The sequence below is a fragment of the Fukomys damarensis genome, unplaced genomic scaffold (assembly GCF_012274545.1).
Source record: "Fukomys damarensis isolate Sample0158 unplaced genomic scaffold, DMR_v1.0_HiC HiC_scaffold_32, whole genome shotgun sequence".
NCBI classification, from domain to species: domain Eukaryota; kingdom Metazoa; phylum Chordata; class Mammalia; order Rodentia; family Bathyergidae; genus Fukomys; species Fukomys damarensis.
In genome coordinates, this window is record NW_022900944.1 from 21,498,792 (window position 1) to 21,524,269 (window position 25,478).

At 34.6% G+C, this 25,478-nt stretch overlaps 1 protein-coding gene across 2 annotated transcripts in view; it reads right to left on the reverse strand.

Annotated features, from left to right (window-relative positions):
* The window catches only part of Mrpl1 (mitochondrial ribosomal protein L1), a 75,386-nt gene that overhangs the window by 25,981 nt on the left and 23,927 nt on the right, over nt 1-25,478 (reverse strand). For both annotated transcript variants that reach the window (XM_033757966.1, XM_010628368.2), the window contains 2 exons: nt 22,672-22,783; nt 2,814-2,920 (listed from right to left, as the gene is read on the reverse strand). In XM_033757966.1, the coding sequence (XP_033613857.1) occupies nt 2,814-2,920; nt 22,672-22,783 (219 nt within the window). The remainder of the gene's footprint in view (nt 1-2,813; nt 2,921-22,671; nt 22,784-25,478) is intronic.

Genomic DNA, 25,478 nt, shown 5'->3' on the forward strand with positions numbered 1-25,478 from the left:
TCGACATGCCTGACTGCCTTTGCATTTTTCTGCCATGTTACAATGCAGCTTGAGGACCTTTCCAGAGTTGCCACCATGCTCTTAAATTCCCTGCTTCCAGGTCATGAACCAACATAAACCTCTACTCTATAAATCATACAACCTCAGGTTTTCTGGTACAGCAAGAGAAAATTGGCTAAGGCAATCAAGATATATTATCCTTTTTATACAATCCAGGATTCGATTTGTTAAACTTAGTTTAAAATGTTTACTTCTATGTTCATGAATGATGTTGCATGGTAGTTTACTTTGGTTTTGGTATGAAGATAATGTTCACTGTTTTAGGTGGGAAGGTAAATTAGGTCCCTGTTACTCCATCTAAACCACATATTTGTTATGTTATCTCATCCTACTCCTTTCTACCCTAGTAGTACTTATCATTATCACCATTTTATATATGGGAAAATGGTAAATGGAGAAAAATGGGCTCAGAAAGCAAGGTGATGCATTTCTTTCTAAGCCAAAACTATGATTAGAAACACAACAGCATGAACCTAAAATCTATACTTAATCTCCTACTATACCATAATACTTCAGTATTTAAAACAATTCTCTTTACACATATAAATTAACTTCTTTTTCATTGAGGAAAAAAATCTTGGTCTCCAAAATATCCAAGCATGGAGCCCATGTTTTAATCATTATAGTATTTGTTGAAAAAAATAAATAAGATGTCATGGCTTCTTACACTTTAAATCAGGAAGTATATAAACCATTAACTACTGAATATATTGAAAATATATCTTTAATAAAGAATATTATAAGGATATTCTATAGTCAAGTCAAGCAAAGCAATGGCACCAACGAATACTACCATTTAAAAATTTTATCTGATTTTCAGAACCACACTATAAAATAGGTATTACTATACACATTCTATAGATGAGGAAATTTGAGGCATAGCCATAATTGCTTGAAGTCTGTCATCCCTTACCTAGAACAGGTACTCAAACTTAAGTCTCTACAGCTCCAGAATAGTCTCTTAAAATTTGAATCTGGATTTTTGGTTGTTTGTTAGATTAGAGTATTGTCAACTGTAAGAAATAAAAAGCACTGCCCAGGACTTTGGGGAACAAGAAAATTTCAACACCAGATTCTAGCACAGCTCAGGTCAAGTAAGTCAAAGCTGAGCCTTGACAATAATGTGGTAAGTAGGTATTTCCCAATCCTTGGTTGCAGTAAACTTGCTGTGCTTCCTTTCTAAGGCAAGTTTTCTCACCATAAAGCTAGATGAGTGCTTTTTCTATATTTCAGATGATCTACAGCAAACACAGCTCGATTAGCTCGGAGTACTAGCTGCTGGTTATGATGCAGAATTCCTCTTAAGGATAGAAGAGGAAGAGAAAGAATAACAAAAATAATTACAGCCATAAAGCAAGATCGCTTGGGAAAAAGAGGCTGGATACTTGAGAATACTGCCAAAGTTCAAATACTGACCTATTTCAGCCTCATTTTAGCTGTGAGACTGGAAAAGTTTTATTTTTCTTGTAAAGTTTTTAACCTCTCTATGCTTGCATACTTCCATCTATAAAATGAGGATAAAATTTTACTTTTCATATGCTTGAGAATTAAAAGAAAGAACATACAAAACATAATTACAATATCACCGGACACTTGGTAGACACCATTTACTTCATTCTCTTATTTTTTTCCCCATTATGTTTACTGGTATATTTAAAGCAAACAATACAGTTACATTTATCATTGGGCTCTTGTACCTTTACATGGTATGTCTTGGTTCTTATTTTTTTCCCCATACCCCTGCCCTCCCTCACCCCCTTAAATTTTGCTTGATAGGCACTTTCGAGATTCTGTAGTATAAAAATATATATTGGAAAATAACTTTACTGTTTTCACTATCTGTATATTTAAACACATAGTTCTATAATGCTGACATATTAGTGTACTAAAAATGGAAGTGAAAACTGACTTTTAGCATCTACAAAAAGACGTACAATTTTTAAATCAGAATCAGACAATTCATGAAAATAAATCAAATTACTTGACTCCATTAAGTATTTCTAAATACCTACTACATGCTCAGCATTGTATGCTCTATAGGATATACAAGATCTATACCCTTCTCTCAATAATATCAGATAATAAAAAATACATACTTAGAATAGATAAATAAGGCACATAAATGTCAATAAGTATCACATAATTTTAGAAGGAAGAAATTCTCGGGTACCAATAAAATGTATGAGTTGAATCTATAGAACAAGAAAATTTATAGACACACACACACATGCATGCACGCACACACACACACAGTCTGCCAAAAATGTATACACACACTTCAGGAAAAGAAAAACTTATATACATATTTTAATACTAAATTTCTTGAGATATCATGAGATTAATACAAGTTACCTTTGGCCTTTAAAATTACAAGAGGTGCTCTAAGTGATGGCCACTGGCTTTCAGACATTTATTAGTATGGTAAACTGCTGCTTGGGTAAACTTGGTCATTGAGATTACTGTGCATGTATTTTCAATTTCTTCTCTAAGGGCTGGCAGTGTAGTGGATTTTCTGTGATATACAGCATCCTGTAGGGTCCCCCCATATAAGGGTAACACTGTCTGTTGAAAAAATATTATACTATTTTTCTCCTCTTGAAGTATGTATACATCTTTTTGGCAGACTCTATATATTTAGTACCACTTCTAATGCTAGATCCAAAAGAAAGTTCAAATGTATTTTATAAATTATTCATGAATTAGTTTAACAAAAAAGAAAAGCAGATTATTTAATCATTTTCATTGTAACTTACTGTTGCTATTTTGGTTGTGAGAAAGTTCTCCCGTTCTTCATCTACCTTAATTTCATGTCCATTTTTAAATAATGCAAGCATTTTAGGAATGTCATGGCCAATGGAATCTGAATAGAAAATTTAAAAAACCAAAATTATCATTAGTCTAAACAAGTAGCAAAAATGACTGAAGTAGATTAACATGTATTCCATCTAAACATATAGCAAATAAGTTGTGGTCAACATTGGGTTGGCAAGCAAGGTCCCTATTTCCTGGCATCCATCCCTTTTGTGATCACCTCCCACGGGGTGTGTAGTTAGGTGAGGCCTGCAACTTACCTCTAACCATAAGACAGAGTAATTATGTGCATGTGACTACACTACACAAAACCCCACTGCCTGCCTTGGGGGAGGCTCTCTTTCTAGCTGTGAAGAGGCAAGCAGCAAATTTTTGAGCTGTCACATGGAAAGGACCTCAGAGCAAGGAACTGAAAGCAACTTCAGGCTGACAGCCAGCAACAAACTAAAACCCTCCATCCCAGCAGCCCACAAGGAACTGAGTTCTGCCAACAAACTGAGCCTGACAGTGGCCCCTCAGTCAAAGCTGAGATGACACCAGCTATGTGAGATCCTTTCGCATAAGTCCCACCTCAGCTTATATCCATTCCGGACATACAGAAATGGTAAGATAGTGACTGTGTGTTCTCTTAAGCCACTATTTTTGTGGTAATGTTGTTATACCATTATAGAGAGCTAATAAATAAACAGATGCAATAATGTTTACCCTGCTTTAAAACAGATGACAAATAACCTATGGTTAAAGCTAAAAGTGCAGCCTTCAAATCTTTTCAGGACTTTTTATCTACCTTTGTCCCGAATTATCTGATCTGCTTTATCATAAAGAAATGAAACATAAAAAATAACAAGGTTTACCATTGGAAACAGTACCATGGTAGATAATAAAGTCTGGAGGCAACTTGTTACCGTGCAAAGGGCTATAGAAACTGGCATGAGCTAACAGTTAAGAACTCCAACTTAATTTGTTAGATTATAACATCACTTTGTCTTCTACTAAGGAATAAAAAGAAATACAACTATGCCAAAGAGAATCAGGGAGAAAGCAAGAATTTTCAAAGAATTATACAGAAGGCTCCAAAAATAAATTATATGGTCCTATGATTTGGTCATTATCATTTTAACTCAAATATAACAAACAAAATATCTATTTTTAGTAATACAGTACTCGACTCAAATTTCAGTATCACATTGTTTTTTATTTTATTCTTTTGGTTTTTTGAGACAGGGTTTCACTATGTAGTTGAGACTGACCTGGAATTCACTATGTAGCCCAGGCTGGTCTCAAACTCACAGTGATCCTCCTGCCTCAGCCTCCAGAGTGCTGGGATTACAGGCATGAGCCACCATGCCCGGCTCAGTATCACATTCTGATGTAACGAGTACTAAATAGTACAACATAGTATATAACAAACACTAAGATGTTAATATAAAAAGAGACAACTGGCTAAACTATTCATGTCTATTTAACCTCTTAGATGAACTTTTTGTTTTATTTCCATAGAATAGTAATTGTACTTAGTAAAAGCTGACATCTGAATGTACCAACACCTTCCTTCCTGTCACTACACATAAATACTGTGCTTCTACCAAAGGCCCTTCTGTTCATCTGTGCACTCAATCCTACTTCTACCGACTTATAAAGGCAGACTGTCCCTCCCTTCTCTCTTCCATATGGTTAATTTTCCCTGCTTTTCCTCAGTAATCCTTATTAGTTTATAAACTTGCTATAAACCTCCTAAATAATCGCCATTAGTTTACAAACTTGCTATAAAATTTCCCATCTCAAAATAAATCAAAGACACCTCCTATGGCTTCACATAACCTCCTGGTTGTCATCTAATATTCTTCAGTATATATTAAGTTCTCAAAAAAAGCTTTATATCCTTTCTGTCTCTACTTTTTTCATTTGCTCTTTTAACTACTTCAGATAGGTTATCATTCCCATTATTCCACTGCAAATAATTTTGTCAATGGCCTTCACATTGCCAAATCCAATAGTTATTTCTTCGTGTTCATGTGATTTGACCTAATAATAGTCACAGAGAACAGCTCACCTCTTCCCACAATATCCTGACTTGTCCTCTGAAACACATTTTCCCCGACTATCCCACTCCATTCTTATCAGCTGACTTGATTTAGCTTTACTACCTTCGGGTCAGTCACATGACCTCTTTTATTGTATGTATCCTTGCACACCCACCCAAGTGATCTCATCCAGACACACAGCTTTAAATACCAGTTAGTCATTCACAATTGCTAAACCTGTATCTCCAGCCACAACCTCTCCTGTGATTTCCAACCACTTACTTGATACCTCCACCTACATGCAGGTAATTAGTTAGGTGTAAATGTGACAAACAGTTGCTTGAAGAATGAACAATAAATGACTTCACGATCTTGAGTCTAATATCATTGTGATAATATGAATGGGAAAGAATGAGACTTAAAAAGGAAAGGGTAGGGGCTGGGGATTTAGCTCAGTGCTTCTGCCACCTGCTTCATAAGCACAAGGTCCCAAGTTTAATCCCTGGTACCAAAAAAGTAAAAAAAAAGGAAAGGGTACCCGCTTTCACAGCACATATATGACAACTGGAATAATATAAAAATGATTAGAATGGCCTTTCCTCAAAGATGACAAACAATTTTTGAGGCATTCTATTAACTTTAAATGAAAAATGTTTAAGGAAATGCAAATTATTCTGACTTGAATGATTATACTGTACTCCGAAAGTACATTCAATTATATGTTAATTTCTAAAAGGAGGAAAGTTTGTTAAAATATATTGAATTAAAGGTATTTTATGGAATATTAATGTGTATTTGTACAGTCACAAATACAAAATTAGAAGTGGCGATAGACTGTGCAGATTTGAGTTTTTAAGCCAGTACTATCCTGAAACAAGCTAATAAATCTTTCCCTTTGATCTCATATATTCTTTTGTCTTTATCTAATGTGCATTTCCCTCAACAAGATGTTCAGTAGCATTTCATATGCTTATCACCAGCAGCAAATATTCTTTTATAAAAGTTCCTATTCAATTTTTTGTTCCTTTTTTTAAAATTACACTGAAGGTCTTACTGAGTCCTTTATACATTCTAGATACCAATCCTTTATCAGAAGGGCAAATATTTTCCCCTAATGTGTAGCTTGCCTTTTCATTTTCTAGAGGTGCCTACCCATTAGCAAAACTATTACATTTTGATAAAGTCCAATTTAGCAGTTTTCTTCTATAGTTCATGCCTTTCGTGCCCTAAGGAATCTTTGCCTAACCAAAGGTTATAGTTTTCTCCTAAAAAATGTTCTAGAATCTCATGACTTGCCTTTTACATTTAGGTCTAAGATCCATTTCATTAATTTTGTAGTCTTATATAAGGAAATGGTTATCCAGTATTTTAGAGGAGATCAGACATGTTCAGGGTGGTATGGCCATAGACTGGTTAATATTTCAGCACCATTCATTTAAAAAAAAAAAAACACTATTATTTTTTCAGATAATGTTGGTACCTTTGTTGTAAACCAGCTGACCAAATAGGTTCAGATCCATTTCTGAACTCTCAATGTTTCATCCATATTCATCTACCCTAATACCATATTATACTGTATTGATTGCTATAGGGCCATAGGAACGTCTTAAATTAAACAATGCAATTCCTTATATTTGTTCTTCCTTTTTAAATCATTTTTTAAATTCTAGGTTCTCTGAATTTCAATTTAAATACTACAATAAGCTTACCAATTTCTTTTTTTTTCTTTCTTTTTTTTGTTAAGTCCTCTGAAATTAGGTAATAGAGGCATATGCCTATATCCCAGTACTCTGGTAGAGTGAGGTAAGAAAAGCAAAGTTCAAGCCTAGTGTGGGCAACTTAGTGAGACCCTATCTCAAAAAATAAAAGGGAAAAAAGGGAGAGGGAAGCTGTAGATGTGGCTCAGTGCAAAGGCCCCAGGTTCAATCCCTACTATTGAGCAAAAAAAGAAAAAAAAAGTCCTCTGAGAATACGGTCAGGTTGCATTTAATCTACAGAAAAATTTGGGAAGAATGCCATCTGGATAATATTACATCTTCAAATCCACAGCTACAGTATAATTCTCCATTTAATCAGGTATTCCTTAATTTTCAGTAACATTTAACAGTTCTCTATCCTGTTTTATTTGATTTGTTTATGCTCATGTGAATTAAGATTGTTTTACAAATTTCATTTTGTCTATTAGTAGTACACAGAAATACAGCTGAACTGCATATATTGATCTTATACCCTATAACCTTGTGAAATTCACTTACTAGAATATCAATTAGGTTATTATCTGGGAATTTCTTCCTCTCCCAAATGTATACCCTTTATTTCATAGACCTCCAGTACAATGTTGAACATAAGAGATCACTGGGATGTTCATGATCTTAGGTAGAGACCATTCCATCTTAATGTTCTTAACCTTAAAAATGCTGTTCACAGATGTGCACTGTCAAGTAAAGGAAGTCCACTTCTATTTTTATTATCCTGAGAGTTTTTATTGTAAGTAGATAGTGGATTGTGTTAAATGCTTTCTCTGCTGCTGAGATAATCTTTAGGATCTTTATCTTTTATTTTATTATATAGTATATTATACAGATGTTGAGATGTTAAACCAGCTTTGTATTCCTAAAATAAACCTCTTTGGTTAAGATAGATGAATACAGGGCTGGAGCTGCCATCGCTCCAGCATCAGGAAGGTAGCCTGGGTCCCAATCCACCGCGGGAAGGAGAGCCACGCCCTCTCCCGCCTGGAGCCGCCATCGCTCCAGCATCAGGAAGGTAGCCACACGGGCATCCCTAAACTCCCATAACTCCCCTTACCTCCCTGCCCCCCACACGTACTCTCAAACCTCCTGATTGTGCCAGTCTTTGGACCCACTCTGCAGAGGCAGAGGTGGTCATAAAGGGTATTTTTCTGAGTTCCCAACTTTGAACATCTTTAAAAAAAAAGGGCGTGGGAAACCTGTAGTAGAACAGTGTGGTGTTCAACCATTCAGGAGGTTGGGGAACTCAATCTGGCCCTTGCAGCCCGAGGTCAGTCTGCATCATGGGGTTCAGCCATCAGCTAATTGAGATCAGAGGTCTTGCGTCCTAGCTCTGTCTGAGCCATTAATGGTAAATATACTATAATGAAAAGTTTGTTCACTGCAGACATGTTCCGGACTGCTTCTTAATTTCAATTTAATTCAAATGATTTAAGGGTGATAGACTAGTGACTACCACAGGTGGTCAGTGTCCAAGTTGTGCTTGATCTTAATGTGTTGCTGATTGTATCAGTTGGGGTAAAGCATTGCCGTTGATTTGATGAGCTGTTTTCTCTGATGTTATGAAGATGAGAATGTCTGTGGGTCGTTAGAGACACAGAAGCTAGGGTGCAACTATATCAGGAAGATTTGGGTGATAATCCAGAGATTAAACCAAGGACAGTCCGACAACAAAAATTAAAATGAGAAAACACTTAAGCAAGACACAAGGACAGACTTCCAGTTTACCAATGGCAAACAGTAGGGCAAATGAGGATGAAAAGGCTGATAGTGAACCACCAGGACACCCTGAACTCAAAGCACAGGAAGTAACAAAACAGATCAATCAGGCTCTAGAAAAATTCAAAACAGAAATAATTTCCCAGATAACCATAGAGATAGTGAGCAAAATGGAAGTCGTGATTCGAGACTCTAGAGCAGAAACTGACAAAAAAATAGATGAGCTCAGGACCATGATAGAAGCCATGAAGGCCCAGCATAAGAAAGAAATGGAAAAAATAAACGCCCAACATAGGAAAGAAATGGAATCCATAAAACAGATTCAAACAGATATCCAGGAGATTAAACACTCTATTGAAAGTGTACGCAACAGAATAAAAGAATGCGAAGATAGGCTCTCAGATATAGAAGATAAGATTGCAGTCAGTGACCATGAAAAGAGAGGTCTCTTAAAAACAGTAAGAGATCATGAGAAATCGATCCAACAACTCCTAGATGATGCAAAGAAGAATAACATAAGGCTGATAGGAATCCATGAAGTAGCAGGAGAAAATACAAATGACTTTAAAAAGCTGTTCGCAGAATTAATGACAGAAAACTTCCCAAACAGAGGGGAAGAATTTGACATTCAGATAACTGAGGAATGTAGGACCCCAACTAGCTACAATCAAAAAAATTCTACACCTAGACATATAATAATCAAGATCCCAGAAACCCAACAGAAGAACAAAATACTACAAGCAGTAAGAGAAAAGAAACAAATCACATGCAAAGGAAAGCCCATCAGAATCACAGCAGACTTTTCAACACAAACCCATGGAGCAAGGAGAGCCTGGAATGAGATATTTCAAGTACTAAAAGAGAACAAGCTCCAGCCTAGACTGATGTATCCAGCAAAACTCTCTTTCAAAATGGATGGGGAAATAAGACACTTCCACGACAAAGAACACCTGAGAAACTACATGAATACCAAACCAGCCCTACAAGGAATTCTAAACAAGATCCTAGAAAAAGACAATGAAGGCAACAACACCATGAGGCCCAACAGAGCAAATCAAATAGGCAAGGCAAGAAATTAAAAGGAGAAGGTGAAAAAGTAAAAAGAGTCAACAAAAGGCCAATAACATGTCAATAACAAGTCAGTACATATCAGTTATAACCAGCAATGTCAATGGCCTCAACTCACCAATCAAGAGAAATAGACTGGCAAAATGAAATAAGAAGCAAAATCCAATAATATGTTGTATACAAGAAACACACCTAGTGCAAAAAGAAGCCCATAGACTGAAAGTGAAAAGATAGAAAACAACTCTCCATGTGACAGGAGCCCAGAAAAAAAGCAGGGGTAGCAATCTTATTTGCAGACAAAGAAAATTGCAAACCAAAACTGATTCTAGTATTATGGATGTAGGACGGTACTGTATCATACCTCTGTGAATGTAAAATATCTTGTACCTGTTTTATGATACATAGTAGTGACTGTGCTTTATCAGAGCTATATTTAATGATGTTACTCTAGAATATTCTCTTTCCAGAGGATGATTAAGATGCTAATAAAAAAAAAAAATGGTGCCAGGTACCAAAACAGCAAGAGAACTTTGCTGTTTTCTGGATATTATTCTTCACTTTTTTGTTTTGTTTTTGTTTTTGTTTTATTAAATGTGCTGAATGTCTATAATTTTGTTCAGATGACTGCAGAACCTGGAAAAGCTGTTGCTGCTATTGATGCATAACATACTGCTATTACTGGTCCTTTGTTGGAAACTTTAACAGTGCTGTCAACTCTGGAAAAAGTTATCCCAATTTACTGTGTTGAGTTGGCATTGTACAGAAATGGACAACCATATTGGTCTAGAAATGTTAATTTTTTTATTTTTTTTCATTTGTACAGGTATAATGCACTGTATTAAATATGTAAGGTCATATCTATGTGGGTTTGATTACAGAAACTTATAAACTATTCTCTAAATAATGAAAAAAAAGAATAAGATAAGACTACAAGAGCAAGAAGCAATTTAAATATGTTGAGGGACCATTTTCATCTTCAGAATTAAGGATTATTTTAATCTTACATCATTGCCTTTTCTCTTTTACTTTCCTTTTTAGTTTTATTTTAGGATTCCCTATTTTTAATGTTCATACAGAGATTTCTTTAACTGAAATACCGAATAGTTTCTCTGGTGTGAAAAACTATAATAGTACACAGGATCCTAATGAGATAATTAATAATATGAAATAGGAAGTAAAGGGCTAAAGGTGTAGGGAAAGTGGGAAGGGTGCTGGAAAGGTAATAAGGGAGAGGAAAAAAAATATGAGAAATTGAAAAAATGGAAATAAAGTGTTTGTAAATGGGGAAGGGAGGAGAGGGTGAAGGGAGGGCAAGGACAAGGGGAAAAAATGAGAATCAAGACCTATTATGTAAAGGTACAGGATCCCAATAATGAATGTAACTGTATTGTATACCTAGATTGTACCAATAAACTCAAAAAAGAAAAAAAAGATAGATAAATATATACATCAATTCAATTTTCAATACTTGGCTAAAGTTTGTTCGTTTCTATGCTTATGAGGACTAACAGTAGTTTTCTTGTGATGCCCTTGTGCACCTTTGATAATAGTGCAAAACTGAACTCATAAAAATGAGTTGTTAAGTAAAGACTGGAGTTCAATCCCTAGTACCGAAAAAAGAAAAGAAAAAGAAAAAAAAATGAGTTGGTAAGTTATAAGGGTTGCAAAGAATTGATATCATTTCTTCCTTAAATACTGAATGGAATTCACCAACAGGAAAACATGTGGGCCTGTACTTTTCACTAGAAATTATAAATTACTAATTCAACGTTACCTGATATAGAGCTATTTAAGATGTTGTCTTTCTTCCAGACACTTTTGGTAATTTGTATACACAAATTTATCAATTTCATAACTTTATTAATTTCATAATTTGTCACATTTGTTAAAGTTTTGTTCATAATACTGCTTTCTCATTTAATATCTATGGGGTATACAAAGTACTTATGTCTTAGGCTGGCCTTAAATTGTGATCATACTGCCTCAGTCTCCCAGAGTGGTGGGATTATAGGAATGCACTCCCACAACCAGCTTATTTTCCCCTTTTTAAAATGAATAGTCTAAAGTTTCATCACAACCTGTTCAAAGAATCAGTTTTGCTTTCAGTGATTTTCTCTATTTCTTCTATTTCTGTAACATCTACATTGATCTTTATTATTTTCTTTCTTTTACATTTTTTTTGGGGGGGGTGGGTTCTGGATGTAGATATCTAGGACAATGATTGTTTTTAAATGCCTGGTGCTTTTGTCTACTATCTCCTTTAATCTTCCCCGAAGCCCTGAGAGGTAGCTGTTTTGGAATGAAAAAACTGAGGCTCATGGAAGTTATGTCACCACTAAGAAATATCAGACATAAATTAGTCTGTAGGTCTGCAGTTTTGACTCTATTATGCCTCACCTGAGTGATGCTCACCAATAAAAGCATCTTACAGCCACTAAACACAGCATGTAGTTTTTGTGCTTTTGCCATTTTTTTGATCACTGTTCATGCAGACTGTCATTTCCTATCTTCTTAGCTTCTTTAAATCCAGACCAGGCTCTTGGGTTTAACTTAAAAGACTTTTCCATTTTATAAATAAGATGGTCATGAATCAATGTAAAGCACCTCACAGCAGCTCTGGGCTAAATAGGATGCTTGACCAATTTTGCCTTTCTTCTTCCCACTACATTTTTATTCCTCAATTTTCACTTTTTACTAGTACACATTTCTAGTACATAATGATCACATTCCTAGTGGGTCAATGGTATATGTACATAACATATCGTAATTATTTTTTCATCACCTCCTCTTCATTTCTTGGTTCCCCTCTGCTTTGCAAAAGAGCTACCTCCCTACTTCCTATTATCTATTTTTTATTTTATTCTCTATTTATAATTTGGGTTTCTCATACAAGAGAAACCATGTGATATTTAAGCTAAAGTGTCTTGACTTATTTCACTTAACAAATGGTCTCAAGATGCTTCCATTTTCCTACAAATGACTCAAGTTTATCTTTCTTCATAGCAGAGTAGTACTCCACTGTGTATAAGTACCACATTTTCTTTATCCACTTATCTGTTGATGGACATACAGGCTATTTCCAAGATTTAGCTATTATGAGTAGTCCTGCGACAAACATGGGTATACATATATCACTGTGGAAGATACCTACAAGGGTGGAATGGAATTTCTAGTTTTAGTTTTTGGAGAAATCTTCACACTGGTTTTCATGGTGACTGTAGTAGATTACATTCCTACCAACGATGTAGAAGGGTCCCTTTTTCCTGGAACCTTGCCAGCATTTGTTACTATTTGATTTTTTGATGATAGCTATTTTTATTGGGGTAGAATCTCAGTGCTGTTTTAATTTTCATTTCTCTAAAGGCCAGATAACAGCAAAGTTTTCATATATTTATTGGCTTTTTGTATTTATTCTTCCTCTTCTGAGAAATGTCTGTTCATTTCAGTTGCTCATTTATTTATTCAGTCTTTGGATGATCTATTTTTTTTTTTTTTTAGTCCTTTACATATTCTAAATATTAGTCCTCTGTTCTAGGAATAGTTGGCAAAAAAAATTTGCCCATTCTGCAGGTGTCTCTATTCTATTGGTTGTTTCCTTTTCTAGAAACAGAAAAGCTTTCTGTAAGCTTTTTAATTTGATATGATACCACCTGTTCCTTATTGGTATTATTTCTTAAAGTGATTGGGGTTCTGTTCATACTTTCAAAACTGATACACAGGGCCAGGGATTTAGCTCAGTGGCACCATTCCTGCCTTGCAAGTACGAGGTCCTGAATTCAATCCCCAGAACCAAAAAATAAATAAATAAAACAAAAAAACTAAAACTGATATACAGATTTAATGCAATCCCATCAAAACACTCACAGCACTAGAAAAAAAAATCTTAAAATTCATACGGAACCAGAAGAGACTCAGAATATCTAAATCAATCCTAGGCAACAAGAGTAAAGCAGAAAGCATCACAGTCCTGGATTTCAAGTTATACTACAAAGCTACAGTGATAAAAAACAGCATGGTACCGGCAACAAAATGGACATGTAGACAAACTCCAAACTGCAAAAATAACTTCAGGCACTTCAGCTATCTCATCTTTGACAAAAGGGCAAAAAACATGCTGGAGAAAAGACAGCCTTTAAATGGTCCTGGGAAAACTGGCTATCCACATGCAAAAAATTGAATCTATCTAGACCACTCTCTCTTATCATGAATTAAACTACAATTATAATGGATTGAAGATCTAAATGTTAAAACAGCAACACTTAGCCAGCTGGAAGATAAAATAGATAAAATTCTTGAAGACATAGGTGTGGGCAAAAACAGTGATTTTAAACTGCTCCTTTCTAAATCAGCCTTTAAATTTCCTTCTAATAATTGCTTCAAGTGGAGCTGTAGTTGCAGTTCAGTGGTATAGCTTTGGCCTAAGATGCTCAAGGCCCTAAGTTTCAGCCCTTAGCAAAAAAAAAAAAAAGAAGTAAACAATTGCTTCAAATGCATCCCATAAATTTTGACATTTTTTCACTGTCATCCAGTTCAAGAAATTTTCTAATTTACTTGAGCTTTGAGTTATTTAGCAATGAGATTTTAATTTTAATGTATTTGGAAACTACTCTTGGTTATTGACTCCTAATTTAACTCATTTGCCACTAGAATCATATTGTTTGTTCATTTTTAATTAATGAACTTAAAGCTTACTTAAGATTTATGATAGCCCCCAAAATGGTCTACCTTGGTAAATATTTATCATCAAATAACACTTGCTATTGTTAGTAGATGTATTCTACAGTTACCAGATGTATTAAGCTACTGACAGTGTATTCAAATCTATTATATCCTTATTGTTTTTCTGTTTATATGTTCTACCAGTTACTGGAAAAAACTACATTTGGTAATTTTCCTTCTTTTTAATTCAGTTCAGTTTGTTTCGTATATTTTGGGGACTATTTTTGGATGAGTACGTCTTAATTATTATAGAATATCCATTTTTTCCCCAGTAATATTTCTCAGCTTAAAAGTATATTTTGTAAGTATATATTAATATAGCCAAGCCAATTCTCTAATACTTACTGTTTCCATGGCATATTTGTATGCATCATTTTACTTTCAGTCTATTTGTGTGCTTAAATATAAATGTTTCTTACACACAGCATGTAGTTGGATTGCTTTTTCATTATCTTATAACCTCTGCCTTTTGGGTATAACTACTTCCAAATAATATGATTATTGGTAAGGCTGGATTTGGGTCTTTACTTTGATAGGTGTTTTCTATTCAACTAATTTTGGTTGTTCCTACTTTACAGCCATCTTTTGTTTTAAGCAAACAATAGTATTTTGTGCAACATTTTTTATTTCTCTTAAATATAGGAAGGTTTTTAATTATATTGCAATTTTAACTTATTCTAGAGATCACAATGTGCATCTTTATTACAACCTATTTCATATATCCTCCCCTGCACCATTATTCTGTACATTATTATCATGCCCAAACCTGCATTATCTCCTTTAGGTTTTTAAAATAACATTCATTGGGTTACTCAAGACCAAAAATCATCCTAGATTCCCTCTTCTCCCTAATGCCCTGTATCTAATCAATTGCTGTTAATTCTATCTCCTCCATGTCAATATTGTACCGCAGCCTTCCTCTTCTACCTTGTTACCGCCATCAGATTCCTTCCTTCCTCATTTTTTATCTATGCTACTGCAATAGGCTCCTTTCTGGTCTCTATTCTTCAAGTTTCACCATCCTCAGATGTCCACTCTACCATTAAGTATTTCCCAGAATACTCATTCTAGTGAGAAAAATCTTATTTCAACTCTTCTGAGCAATGGTGTTCAATGGCTCCTGTCTACATACAGGATAAAATCTAATCTCCATGGAATGGTGCACAAAGCCCTCCAAGATCTGGCCACTGCCGATCACTGTCTAACCCCATTAGCCACTATCTGATAACAAGTATGTACCAAGCAATAGAAAGCTATTTATAATTTCCTGAATACAACTGGCTCTCATACATTCGTGCATTAATGTAAGCCAATTCTTCTGCCTGGAATGTACTCCCAATGCATGACAGGAAAGCAAATGCCTGTTCATCATTAACGTCTCAATTTTACTGCTATCTTCTTTATATACTTTAATTCTACAAAATGGAATTCCTCTAAGTATTTTGTACATTTTCTATGAATAACCTTTCATGTAGCATTTTGTTCTCATTGCCTTCCTCTTGCAATGTGTATCCTCTTAAAATGGGAAATGTCATCTTTCAGTTCTCAGTATTAAATACAGAGCCTAGCACCAATTACTATTATGCACTGATAATTATTCACTTATTCAACAAGAGTTGCGAAGGCAGAAATGATGTGTGAGACATGAAAAAGAGTAAGTTTTTCAAAAGTAATACCTTAGGAATGATAGTCAATTAGTAATAATAGTGACCTACATATCACATGTATGTACTTTTATAGACAAAGTTTGAGCTAAACAATTGTGTATATTACCATAAAAATACTACAATGTATATATTATCATGAAATGTATTATGTAGATGAACCAATACAGACATGTCAGAAAATGCATTTATAGCCAGGTACAAGGGCACATGCCTATAATCCCAGCTACAAGCTCAAAGCCAGCCTGGGGCAACTTAGAACTTTTCTCAAAAGAAAAAAAAATAAAAGGCCAGGCGTGGCCGCACATGCCTTTAATCCCAGCACTGGGAGGCTGAGGCAGGAGGATCACTGCCAGTTCGAAACCAGCCTGGGCTACATAGTGAGTTCCAGGTAAATCTCAACTACAAAGTGAGACCCTATTAAAAAAAAAAAAAAAAAACTGCTATAAAAAAACAGAACTAAGGTTTTAGCTAAATGGAATACCTGACTCATACAAGTTGGTAAGAAAATTGAACTATGGGTTTTGTTTCTCTAGACATGTGGGCAATGATTGTGAGTGAAAATCAAAGCAGTTTCTGTACTGTAGAATACAAAACTGTCAGTTGCAGGACATTAAGGAACTTGACTGTCATGTTCACATGACTCACATCCAAGGACCTGCAAGACAGTAGATGCTCAATGACTACAAATACAATCATTCCAAAAAATTTTTATAAATTATAATTAACCTATGTTTCAGGTGCAGTGTTTAGAATTCTGTATCTTCCACCAACTGAATGCTGTGTTAAATGTTCATGCATTACACAAATATTTGTGCAGACCTTCTATGTGCCAGCTACTATTACAGGCCCTGAGAACAAACAAAATGAAAATGTCCTTGCTGTAAGAGGAGGAATCAAACATATCACAAATTAAAAACAGGAGGTACCAGGACAGATAAGTCTTAGTAAGAAGAGAAAAATCACAATAATGAAATATTGAATGATAATGAAAAGTGGAAAGTAACACTTTACATAAGATGATCACAGAAGGCCTCTCTGTTCAGGTGATATTTGATAAAGTAAGTCAGTGGCCTGGGATTTAGCTCAGTATGCTGCTGCCTGCCTCACAAGCTCAAGGTCCTGAGATCGATTCCCAGTACCCCCCCCAAAAAAAGAAAGAAAGTCAGGCAAATAAAGAGTGCAAAGACAGTAAGTCAGTAAATCCAAAGACATGAGAAAGAAAAGGGCTTGGTGTATGACAAAGAGAAAGGTGGCCTCTTTGGCTGAGGTAAACAAAGGAAAAACTACTAGGATAATCCATTTGTAATAATTCATCTATAGTGATTACAGCAGTACCTAATCATTAATGGAGTCTTTCACATACAACACATTAGCAAACAAGAGTCTAAAGTATAACATGTTATATTCTATGAGGTCAACAAACACAAAACTATAGACCAACTTCTTTAATTAATATAGATGCAAAAATCCTCAAGAAGATACTGGCAAAAAGAATGCAATAAATCATCGATATGCATCATAACTAAATAGGCTTACGCCAGGATGCAAGGATGGTTCAACATAAGCACATCAGTATGTAAATAAACAGAAACAAAGACAAAGATCATATGATCACCCCAATAAATGCAGAAAAGGCCTTTGACAAAATTCAACATCCTTTCATGATAAAAACATTCAAGGTAATATAGAAGGACCTTATCTCAATCTGATAAAAGCCATTTATACAAGAAATCTGCTGACATATTCAAAGGGAAAAAAAAAAAACTGAAAACTTTCCCTCTAAAATCAGAAATAAGACAAAGATGTTCACTATTACCACTCCTACTTAACACAGTACTTGAAATATTAGCAAGAGCAATTAAAGGAAAAAAGAAAAAGGAAGAAGTCAAATTATCATTATTTGCAAATGACATGATCCTCTATATCCAAAAGAATCCACCAGAAGACTCTTACAATTAATAATCAAATTAAATGTAGCAGGATAAAAATCTGCACACAAAAATCAGTAACACTCCTATACATTAATAATAAATCTTTTGAGGAAAAAAATTAGGAAAAAAGTACCATTCACAATAGCACAAGAAAATTAAATTCTAACCTAAGAAGGTAAAAGACCTCTGCAACAGAAACTACAGCACTCTGAAACAGAAATCAAAGAGGACACCAGAAAATGTAAAGGTACACCTGTTTCTGGATAGGTAGAATCAATATAGTCAAAATGGCCATATTTCCAAAACTGTTACACAGATTTAAAGCAATCCCAAACAAAATTTCAACAGCAATCTTCACAGAACTAGAGAAAACAGTCCAAAAATCCATATGGAACTAGAAGAGACCCAGAATAGCAAAAACAATCTTGGATAACAAGAGCAAAGCAGGAGGCATCACAATCCCAGATTTGAAATTATATTACAAAGTTATTGTGATAAAAACATAATACTGGAACAAAAACAGACACGAGGATCACCAGATGAGAACAGAGGATGCAGAAATAATCCCAAGTACATTCAACTATTTGATCTTTCACAGGGGGGCCAAAAATATACACTGGAGTAAGAAAGCTCCTTAATAAATGGTGCTGGAGGGCCGAGGATTTAGCTCAGCAGTTTGGTGGCCTGCCTTGCAAGCGCAAGGACCCAAGTTCAATCCCCAGTACCAAAAAAAAACAAAAAACAAAAAAAAAAAAATGGTGCTGGAAAACTTGCTATTCACATGCAAAAGATTGAACCTAGGCACATATCTTTCCCTATGTACTAAATTAAAATAAAAATGGATCAAATATCTCAATATTAAAACAGAAACACTTAACCTGTCAGAAAATAAAATAGGTAAAACTCTTGAAATCAAGGGCATAGGCAAGGACTTTCTGAAAAGAAATCTGGTTACCCAGGAAATAGCTCTAAGAATCAACAAATGAGATCCTATCAAATTAAAAAGCTCCTCAAAACAAAAGAAACAACCAACAGAGTGAAGAGACAACCTACAGAATGAGAAAAAACCTGCCACCTGTATCTCAGACAGAGGATTCCTATCTAGAATATATAAAGAACTCAAAAAATTAGACCCCCCCCAAAATAAAAGACCCAACCAAAAAATGGACAAGTGATATGAACAGATACTTTACAGAAGAAGTAAAAATGGCCAGTAAATACATAAACAAATGTCAACATCTCTGACTATTAGAGAAATACAAATTAACAACACTGACATTCCAATCTTACCCCAGAAAGAATGGCTATCATCAAGAAATCAAATAATAACAAATGTTCCAGAGGCTGAAGGGGAAAAAGAATCATTTGACAATGCACTTGCAAATGTCAACTAGTACAACCACATGGGAATCAGTATAAGATATTCCTCAAAACACTGAAACTAGAAATTGCATTTGACTCAGCTATTCCCCTTTTAGGTATCTTCCCAAGAGTGATAGACACATTACAGTAATACATGCATATCCACCCACGTTTATAGCACAGAAACTAATAATAGCTAAATCTTAGAAGTGGCATATATGTCCATTAACAGATGAATGGATAAAGAAAATATGGTATTTAAACACAATGGAATACTACTCTTCTATAAAGATAAACTTGAGTCATTTATAGAAACAATGATGTACCTCGAGACCATGGTATTAAATGAAATAAATCAGACACACAGGCTTACATATCACATGGTTTCTCTTATATAAGAAATTCAAAGTACTGTACAAATAAAAAGCAAAAAGGATAGATAAGAGGAAATAAGGAGATAGATCTTTCTCAATTGGGAAAAAGGAATCAAGAGGTGGAGAAAGGGGATGAAAAAAGGAATTAAAATATGCTACATACATGTACCAACTCCACCAAAGGAGTGTAAACAAACATTATGTATTGCAAATGTACTGAAAGGGGAGGGGAAGGAGGGAGATCCAAGGATAGAGAGAGGGAGGAGAGAGAGAAAGGAATAGGGATGAAAAAAGGGAATTAAGATGTATTATGTACCTGTCCATAAATTTTTTTTAATGAAACAAAAAAAGAAATACTGAGAAAACAAACCAAATGTGTATCTGAAAACTGGAGTTATCCTACAGTTAATTATGCAAGCAATTAAAATTAAAAAACTAAAACCACAGCATTAATAGTTGTAAAATGTGCACATTCAATCCAGCCAAGCTGGTTCCACCCACTCCTATTAGTAAAACTAAGATGAAACGGGAAACTAAGGAGCTCGGCTGCAGAAGCTTATTTGTTTTTTAAGTTCACCTACTTACTCAAAATCAATTTCTATTTTACACTAACATCTTTTGTTGGATAAAAGGGGAATCAAATGTTCTTAAACAAGAACAAGCTCTGAATGCATAATGGCAGCTTTATTTCTTCTAATGCACATCTAGGATACTCTGTTTTAACACTTTTGACAGGTTCTTCATTAGTCTTTATGTTTAAAGAATACAAATGTTTTTCTAGAGCTGTTAAAGAGATCATGTTAGGGTAAGAGGGTTAGAGAAAAGAAAGATCTGTTTTTTCCAGATGGCTTGTTAAGCAAACGGAGAACACAAATTTCAGTCACTGATCCTTATATGTAGAAGATGTAGTTCATTATAAAAGTAGAAATAAAGTACGGATCAGGGATGTACTCAGTGGTTCCACCTCCTGCCTCGTAAGCGCAAGGTCCCAAGTTCGATCCCCAGTACCCAAAAAAAAAAAGAAAGAAAGAAAGAAAGTAAAGCCTAGTGATAAAAATAAATATTTTAATAAGAAATGTGTTGTTTGCAATAAAGAAATATTATCGGAAAACCTTTCAGACTAAAAATAATACCAGAGTTTGAGATAACTGGAGTAATAAAAAAAAAAAATGAGGCTAAGGAAAATAGAATCCAGAGAATAGATAAAATAGTAAAGGTAACAAAATTAATGTTTATGAAAAACCAGTTTATGCTAGGTGTGGTGGGCACACATCTGTAATTCCAGCATGTGGAAGGCTGAAGCAGGGGGATCACAAGTTTAAGGCCAGGCTGAGGCTGGGAGATCTTCTGTTTGAGGTCATAACAAGATGCTCTCTCAAAAAAAAAAACCAAAAAAACAAAAAGCTGGTTCACGTGCAAAGCAAGGCACTAGATGAACACAGATATAGTCAGTGTTTGTCTTCCATTTTAACTGGCTATATTTAGTTTTGCTTACAGTAGAGCTTGAACTAATTACAAACAAAAAATTAGGAGAAATATTTTTATTAAGTTCAACTGCAATTCTAGTTTAATTTTTAATGTGCAATTTCAGTTCTTACTTAGTAAAGAATATAAATTTGATTCCATGACAACAAATACTACTGTCATGGAAATCTCTAATAAATGTGCCAAGCTGAAGCTAAATATCTAGTAAGGATATGTGTTTTAATGCAGGTTGTCAAAAATAAGCTACAGTACAACAAAAGAACTGGAGAGTCCACATGAATCTAGTCAAATCACAGATCATGATACAGAATTCAGACAAGCATTAGTAACTAACATGTATTAAAAATTTTAGCAGAATTTCTTAACTAGAGTTGAAATTTGAAGACAACTCTACTAAAAAGTTTTAAAATACTTGTTCTGTTTCCAAAACAAATTTTCTTCAAAATAATCCCTATCTATACCAGACATCTAGCATTACTTAAAACAAGTGAACAGCTCTGCAAGTGAACTTGTTTTTCCTCCAAAATATATGGCTTCTCCATTAACATCACTTAATAGAATGTGTCCCTAGGCTTAAAAATTTCAGCATCCTTTGATTGTTTCTTTCATCTCATCAACCTATCCATTTCTAACTACTTAGTCACAAGTCCTAAAATATCTTTGGCACTCATCATAAAGACCTTAATTTAAACATCACCATTAGTATTCATTTGCACCTTAACTACCCTCCCCCCGCCACCAGGTTCAGTTTCTGCCAGTGCATCTTACAGACTCATGCCACACAAAAGCTCTGAAGAACAGGTCATGTCATACCACATCTCAAAACTTGTAAGGGATTCCTGCTGACTACAGAGTAAAAGTCTGTGCTCACTGGCTCCTAAGTCAAAGTCTTTCTCAATATGGTATCAATCTACTTTTCCACCTTCTTCCCATTTTGTTTTCCACTTCACTGTAAAGGTATCATTCCCTACAACCAGAGACAACTTAGACCTGGTCTATAGTTTCTGATTTACTTTAGTATCCATAATTAATACATTCCTTTACTTAAGATAATATTCTTCTTGATCAATTCATCCAATTATTGAGGATGCAGTTTAAATGTTGCCTCCTTCATGATACTCTCATTGTTCCCCACTACAGGTAAACTCCTCCTCTAGGGAACATCCACAGCACCTTGTGAATTTATCAAATAATACTTCACACTTTCTAAAATGGCTCTTCATACAGCAACTTTACCTCTCTTACTAGATTTCTTAAGGGAAAATTCCTTAAGGAAACTACCTGCTGAGCTCATGCAATCACATATATGCATTCATATATGTGCTAAAGGTTTAAATTAATGAGTATAGGGTGGGAGGGGACACGTTAAATAATTAATTAGCATACATATTATATTTATAAAGAGGTATAAAAGTCAGTATAATGACAACATATCTAGTAGGAAATATGTTAATTTGGAGCTAGACTATGATCTAAATTTAAAGAACCAATAGTAAAAAGTAATAGGGTTCTCAAATTAGATTACTAAATATTAATGCCAAAGGGAAAAAAAATTGAATATACACGCTCTTGTAACACAAAACTCAAATACCAATACATACTATTTGTTCTACATACATATTAGCAACTTCATTTTCTAAATGAAAAAAGTTGAGAGTTGTTGATAGTATATTGAAATTAAAAAAGGAATTGTCCCTTACTTCTACTGAGCTTTGGAAATCTTTTTTTCAGTTTCTTCTTTAATGGATTAAGAGCAGGCATTATTTCTGGAACAGCTACATAAAAGTCTGCTTGAATTTCATCATCTAAAATCTGAAAATCAAGAAAAAAAGAAGAAAATCTTACTATTTCATGAAAAGCCTTATTTTTCTGAAAAATGCATAGTTTCCCTTACAATTCAGAAAAGAGACATTAAGCAAAATGCTTTTCTTCAAACAGAAGGATCACATGAATATATTTACCAATTATGAAAACCATCAGAAACAAAAGACGCTCTTTTATTTTCTTTTTAAAATAGCCACACTTGGGCTGGGGATTTAGTTCAGTGGTGCCAACCACCTGCCTCTCAAGCACAAGGTCCAAAGTTTGATCCCCAGTACCAAAAATTAATAAATAAATAAATAAATAAATAAATAAATAATAAAATAGCCATGCTCATTACTGAAAAACACATTTCAAGATATGAATTCTTCAGCAAGGTTATGTTAAGCAAAAATGTGTTATAAACTAGAACACAGCCCTGGTGTGTACACAAGCCATGTAATCTCACAAAGCTGAATTCACAGATGTTAAAACTGAAGAAACAAGCTGAAAAATTTGCAATAGATTATATATAAAATTAATAACCATTGGCTGTTAAACTATCAGTCACTAGATTTGTAAATTTAGAATGGAAGAGAACTGATTCTATAATTATTTTCACAAGAAATGACTACTTTCCCACCAATAATTGAAAAGGGAGATGGTCAAAGACAAGTTCTCTTTTATTTTACTAACCATACTCTTATTCCATTCTCAGAGAAAAATATAATCAGTTTTTTAAAGAATTATTAATTCAGGCAAATACCAAATAAATTATCATACTCCTCACTATATTCCATCTGAAAGTTTAGTTGATATAAAATGAAATAATTTTTTAGAACAATACTGCCTAACAAGTATTTCATCAATGATTTTTTTTTTCATGAAAAATCTTACCAAAATATGTCACTCAAAGCCTTGGTTTAGAGTTGCACAATGAATCTTAAAATTTTGAACTCTAGTAGAATGAAGCAATGATTCTGAAATTTTACCCTTCTAAATTTTCCTTTGGTTTTTGGTAATACTGAGGATTGAAGCTAGGAACTTCACATGGACCTACTTTCTTTAAAGTCCCCTCCTTTCTTTAAAATTTATTCATTCACTCATTTTATGACTGGGTCTTGCTAAGTCATTAAATTGCCCAGGTGGAGCTTGAACTTGCAGACCTCCTGCTTCAGCTCCCCAGTATGCTGGGATTACAGACATGCACCTGCACACCCAGCTCTGTTATTTCCTCTTACAGATTCTTAAATAACATACTGTGTTCTCCCTTAACAATTTACATTAAATGGGCACTTCTCATATGCCATGAATTCTGCTCAATATTTTACATCATTTAGTTCACCCAGTCTGCTCAACAACCCTACCAGACAGGTCCTAACAATGACCACACATTCTAGATAGGGACTAAGGTGAAGACAGGTGACCTGTACACTCCTGTGAAGCACAGCCAGAACACAAACACAGGCAGTGTGGTTCTAGAAATATGAATGCAAAGGCAATCTTGAATTATAGGTGAGATTTCTAATCAAAGACCTTCTGAAACTAATTCTATGATATGTTCTTTACAATTAAATGAAATTTTAAATTGTGTTTGAAAGTATTGCTATAATTAACCTTAAGATAACACCTTGGAATAATACAAATCTATGTATGAAAATCATAATCCAGGAAACAAGTAAAAATGTGAAATTACTTTTACATCACTCAAAGCTAAGCATATCTGTGATATTTCAAAATACAATGAATAAATAAGGTCTCGCCTAAGAACTGAAAGGTTACTAACTTTATCCTACATTACGTTTTAGAAGAGCTAAGTAAAACAAGAGACTAATTTAGAAATATAAGATTAGGAGCTGGGGGTGTTGCTCAGTGGCGTAGTGCTTGCCTAACGTGTACAAGGCGCCCTTGATCCCCAGCACAATCATTTCAGAGAAGGGAAGAAGAAGGAGAAGGAATGGGAAGGTGGGAAACGAGAGGGAGAAGGGGGAAGTGAAAAGGAAAAGAAAGGGAAGGGAGGTGAAGGGGAAGCAAGAAAGCAAGCAGGGAGGGAGGGAGGGAAGAAGGGATAAAAAGATGGAAAGCCATGAATAAATTTAATAAGAATAGTTCTCTGACTCTAGAGACCGAGCTCTACTCTCAAATTCTCAAGGAATTGTGGCATAATTATTTTTTAATAATTAAAACATTTAAGTAATTGCTTAAAAATTAAAATTAATAACACGCAAGAAAAAAATTGGGTTGTGTGCTTTGATTTGGCCTAGAAGTTGTGTTAAAATATAATCTCTTTTTGCTATCTACTAATTCTGCTTCCAAAACTCATTTTGGAGAGTCTCCCTAAAAATTTACAATATCCAGAAAACTTAAGAGTATTACTGGCATTGGAAAAATGAACTACAAGCAGCTGGGCAAGGTGGTGCACACCTGTAATCCCAGCATTTGGGAGGCTGAGGCAGGAGGATTACTGCAAAGTTTGAGGCCAGCTTGGGCTACATGGTGAGTCCAAGGTCAGTCCAGAATAGACAGCAAGACACTGTTTGAAAAACAAAACAAAACAAGACAAACTACAAGCACTGCTGGCTATCACAAAGGACAGACTCAGTTAAAACTTCCCTGAAAGAAAATCTGGATACGGCACAAAGGAGTAAATTTTTAAGTGACCGTTTTCTACTCCCCTCCCCCATCCATAATCAAAATGATTATATTT